Source organism: Cygnus olor, chromosome Z, assembly GCF_009769625.2.
Source record: "Cygnus olor isolate bCygOlo1 chromosome Z, bCygOlo1.pri.v2, whole genome shotgun sequence".
Taxonomy (NCBI): domain Eukaryota; kingdom Metazoa; phylum Chordata; class Aves; order Anseriformes; family Anatidae; genus Cygnus; species Cygnus olor.
Genome location: NC_049198.1, coordinates 9,489,800 through 9,494,750, shown reverse-complemented (window position 1 = coordinate 9,494,750; position 4,951 = coordinate 9,489,800). Strand labels below are relative to the sequence as shown.

Genomic DNA, 4,951 nt, shown 5'->3' with positions numbered 1-4,951 from the left:
GCGAGGAAGGCGTTAAACGTCTCTGCTTTACCTAAGTCCTTGTCTGTGAGCTGACCTTCCCATCAAGTAGCGGACCTATGTTTTCTTTGGTCCTCCTTTTTCTCTTCACATATCTAAAAAAAACCATTTTATTGTCTCCCACAGACTTGGCCAGCTTCAACTCTAGTTGGGCTTTAGCCACACGAATTTCTCCTTCAAACGCGAACAGCGTCCCTGTATTCCTTCCTCGTCACCTGACCCTCCTTCCAGCAGCCGTACATTTTCTTTTTTCGCCTAAGCTCCAGTAGAAGATCAGCCAGGCCGCCTTCTGCCCGCCTGCTTGACTTCTGATATTTGGGAATTGCCTGATCTTGTGCTTTTAGGAGGCAGTGCTTAAAGACTGACCAGCACTGGTGGACGCCAATGCCTTCAAAAGCAGTTTCCCTTGCGACCGTGCTGACTAGTTCCCTGAGCAGCCTGAAGTCTGCTTTCCCCATATCCAGGGCTGAAGTTTTGGTGGCAGTTTTCCTTCTGTCACCAAAAATTTTCAACTCAACCACTTCATGGTCTCTATGGCCGAGATGGCCACCAATTGCCACATCTCCCACAAGACCCTCTCTGTTCTCCAGCAACAGATCTAGGAGGGCACCTTTCCTAGTTGGCTCCCTTAGCACCTGCACCGAGAAGTTATCATCTAGGTGCTTTATGAACCTCCTGGACTTGCTCATGTCAGCCGTGTGGTGATCCCAGCTGACGTCTGGCAAGTTGAACTCCCCCATAACGACAAGGGGAGTTAATCTTGAGGCATCTCTTAGTTCCACAAACAATCATTCATCGGCGTTCTCATCCTGGCTGGGTGGTCTGTAATAGACTCCCACAACGACATCCCCTTTATTTGTCGTCCCTTAATCCTTACCCAGAGGCTCTCAACTTTGCCATCATCAACTTGCCTATCCCTTCTGAAGAGCTTGTAGCCGTCCATGGCAGTACTCCAGCCGTCCATGGCAGTACTCCAGCCGTGGGAGTGATCCCACCATGTTTCAGTTACGGCAACTAGGCCGTAGTCAGCCTGTTGCACAGTCGCTTCCAGCTCCTCCTGTTTGTTGCCCGTGCTGCGTGCACTGGTGTAGATGCACTTCAGATGAGACATCTGCCTCACCCCCAGCTTCAGCATTGTTCCCTCAGGCTCTTCTCTGGTGAGCCCTGTTTTATGCCCTTCACCGGCCAAGCTAGTTGTCCTCTGGTGGGACAGCACACCTTCCCTGGTATCCCTGAGCCCACCTTCCCTCTTCATCCCAACACCACTATGCGTGAAGGCTCCCATACCTATAAGTTTATTTACACAAATAAGTTTATTTAATTACAATATTGGAGATTTTGAAAATCACAAGCTCCATGGACTCTGGCCCTGCCTCTCCTGTGGCCTGTATTGGCAGCAGCGCTCAGATGTAGAGCTCTGCGGTGATACAGACGTCTTCTGCTGCCTACGGCAAATCCTATCCCAGACCGAGCTGATGCTGTTGCTGTTCGGTTCCGCTGCAGTGCCCTGGGTGCCACAGGTTTGGCGCAAGTGACACGAGCACGGGTATCTGGTGATAGGGGCACTGCAGTGCTCTGAAGACGACGAGCTGGAGTAGCCATGGGGCTCCTGGGGTCTTGTGGAGGCTAAGATGGGAGCTGGCCTGGCCTGTGCATTTCCCCGAGGGAGGTTGCTGCCTGTCCACTTTTCTTGGCTGTCGGTGCCCTGGGAGCAGGCCCCACAATCTGGGGAGCTCTCGACCTTGCCAGGGCACTTCTTCCTCCAAGGCCACCACTTAGGTCCCCTGGTGCCTGCCTCAGCCCCAGCTGTTTCAGACTGCCGTGGTCACCTCCGCACTGGTGTTTCCTTTCAGAGGGACAGCCGCAGCCCGGAGGTGGAAGCTGCTGTCAGAGCGTCCGGTCTGCTCGGTGCTGCTGCCCCAGTGGCCTTGTGGGGCTCCTGCGGCTGGTCCCACAAAGTGTCTGCGGTGCTTCCGACTGGTGCTCAGGCCTCAGGCTTGTAGCTTGGACCACGGGCCTGAGGGCTGGGTAGACTGCGGTGGGCTCTTGTCCTGCCCACGCGTTCGGCATCCCAAAGGGCGTCCTCACAATTTCACCCTTGGGAGCTGTGTCCATCCTGTGGCCAGAGCAGCCGTTCCTGGTGTAGTGTGTGTGAGCCCTTGGGGCTGCCCAGCCGCTCTCCTCCCGGGCACTGCTCGCTGGGATGGGCGCTCCGGGTCGAGCTGGTCCCTGGGATGCTGCAGCTCCGGGGCCTCGCGCTGCTCCTTGGGCATGAACGTGGCCTCGGGCCTGTGGAAATGGACAGGCTGCGGGTGGAAGCGTGGTGGTCCAGAGGCCGCTGGGCAGACAATGGAGGCCCCGTGCTTCGTCCAGTTCCTCTTGACCTGGTCCGGATAGAGGAGAGGCTTGCATTTGAGGAAGGGGACACAGGGACATTGTGGTGGCAGGGGGCCAGAACAGGCATTTTCAGGCAGTGCTTCATGCTCCTCTTCAGCTGACTGCTGCACTGTCCCAGAGGAGCTTTCTAGGTTTTCTTTGCTTGCCGTCTGCATGCAGGCCTTGCTGCACTCCTCAAGCCTCAGCTGCGGCTCTGAGATGTCGACAGGCGCAGCAGTTTGGGGCTGGTTCTCATTACCAGCATCAGCCCCCAGTGGTCTCAGGATGATGACGAAGTCAGTTTGGCAGCCCTGGTCTTTTCGTAACACTGTGTTGGCTGGGCTGGGAAGTGCTGAGAGGTCCACGGACAAGCCGAGGGTTGCTGGGACACCTCAACCCACTGCTGTCGCCCCTCATCTGGGCGAAGGAGACTCTCACGCACGATCGTCCCCATTTCTGGTGGCTGCATGGAGGAGGAGACCACAGCCGGTTGCTCTTCATCTCCGCTGCCTGGCTTGGAGCCCTGCTTCCCAAGCCTGGGGGGCCTGGGGGCTGTCAGAACCTCTAGGCACTGCCTCTTCCCACGAAGCTCATCAGCCTCCTCTGCACTGCTGGTTTTGCTCAGGGCAGAGTCCAGATGTTGGTCTTCTTCAGGGATGTCTGCGGGATGTGTCTCCTTCCTGGGCGCTGGCTGGCACGGAGGCTCTGGCTCTGTGGGGGCTCCTCCATGGTGCTCCAGAGAGGCGTTGCTCCAGCTCCCAGGACAGCTCTTGCTCCTGGGGATGCCGTAGCCACAGCAGGACAGGCTGCCCCGCTCCAGCAGCTCCTCCACGTCCTTCGATGCCACTTGCCAGAAGTCAGGCCTCAGCGCAGCAGCCTCACACCCGGGCAGTGCCGACAGCACCAGCTGCTGCAGCTCCTGTATGGCCTCGATGCACTCCGTACAGCCAGGGCAGCAGCGCCCTGACCCCCACAGCTGCTTGGTGCCTGCAAAACAGGGAGGGAATCTGAGCTGCGGTGGGACAGAGGCACCAGGGCCACCTCAGGCCCATCGGGATGGGCTGCTCGGTCCTGAGGCCAACCCAAAGGGGACTCACCAGGCTCCGGTGCTGCTGCTTGTAGCTGCCATCCCCACTTGCGCCAGCACAGACCGTCACCCTGTGGGCACAGGAGCACAGCACAGTGACCAACCTGGGGAGGGACCCGTGGGGCCACTGCCGACACTCCCCTGCCCCCGGAATCCCAGCCTCATGTCCCCCCACCCTCAAGTCCCCTGTACCAGTTGGCGCCGGCCCTTGGCAAGCAGGGAGAGCCCGGCCACCAGAAGCAGGAGGCCGGGGAATAGGAAAACGCTGCTGTCGTCAACCATCGCTCACAGCCAGGTACGACCGCACTGGCAGACGTGGGGTGGTGGCCGGTGCTTTATAGGGACACGGCCATGAGGTCACAGACAGCACGTGGCGATGCCTCTGTGAGGTCACAGCCCCCAGCCCACGTTGAAGCAGGCTGGTGCCCCTGTGCTGCATTTGTGGGGAGGTGGAGGACCAGGATGGCTCCGCCGGGCTCCTCGCTCGGGGCCAGGGTCACAGCCCACTGCCCAGCTCCAGCTGTGTCCGACAGCCTCTCCTGTCCCCCACCCCAAGCTCCTTAGTCTGCCACACTACGCAGATTCGCTATCACAGCTGGGAAGGAACTCTTTATTGCTTTTGGTCCCGAGTGACGGCGGAGCTCTCAGCACAACCACCTGGCTTATGAAAGGGCGCTATGACTTCACGAAGGGCCCTGCAGTTTGAGATGCCGACAGACACTGCAGCACGGGGCTGCTTCCCGACCTCAGCGCATCCACTCGGTGCTCACAGACACCGGTGTGAGAAACAAAGCTGTGTTTCTGCAATAGAAGGTGTTTTTGTGGTGGAAAATCCACTAACCTTGCATATTCAAAAGGGATTGTGCAGGCATGACAGCAGCACAGCAGGGGGGGAGTTTGTTAAGCAGAGAAGGGGAATGTCCCGGTGTCCCAAAATAAGGAGGATAGCTAGGAAAAACCAGACGAGCAGTGTGAAATCAGTAAAAACACAAATCACAGGATCTATAGTCATGAGAGAAGAAGGAAAAAAAAAAAAAAAAGGATAAACTAACATTTGGTCAAATAATACTGTACGTATGTGGTATAGAAAGGAACAAAGAAACAAAGACCACGGGCCCTCTAGTCATGAGAGAAGAAGGAAAAAAAAGGAAAAGGAGAAATTAACAGTTGGTCAAATAAAACTGTACGTATGTAGTATAGAAAGGCCTTGAGAAGTTTGTGAACCCGCAGTACTCAGCCAATGAGGAAACTGGGGAGGAATCAGCTGTCGGGTAATAGGGAATATAAAGTGATGATGAACTGTTACTGTGCGCTCCTGCTTGCAGGACGCCCGCCTTTGCAATCGCAAATAAAATACAATAAATAAATAAATAAATAAATAAAATCTTCACAGAAGATCCTGTCTGAAGAAAATCATTGAGATTTTTCTCACAATCTCGGGGCTGTTCCAGGATCTTGTTGCCTTCCAGA

The 4,951-nt window shown here is 56.1% G+C and overlaps 1 protein-coding gene across 1 annotated transcript; it reads right to left on the bottom strand.

Annotated features, from left to right (window-relative positions):
* Positions 1–1,316: 1,316 nt before the first annotated feature.
* LOC121061729 lies at positions 1,317–3,763 on the bottom strand. Its single transcript, XM_040541003.1, has 3 exons — positions 3,674–3,763; positions 3,492–3,552; positions 1,317–3,381 (listed from the first exon to the last, which is right to left on the bottom strand). Exons 1-3 carry the CDS (start codon positions 3,761–3,763, stop codon positions 2,675–2,677), a joined length of 858 nt encoding a protein of 285 aa, XP_040396937.1. The 3' UTR covers positions 1,317–2,674.
* Positions 3,764–4,951: the final 1,188 nt, after the last annotated feature.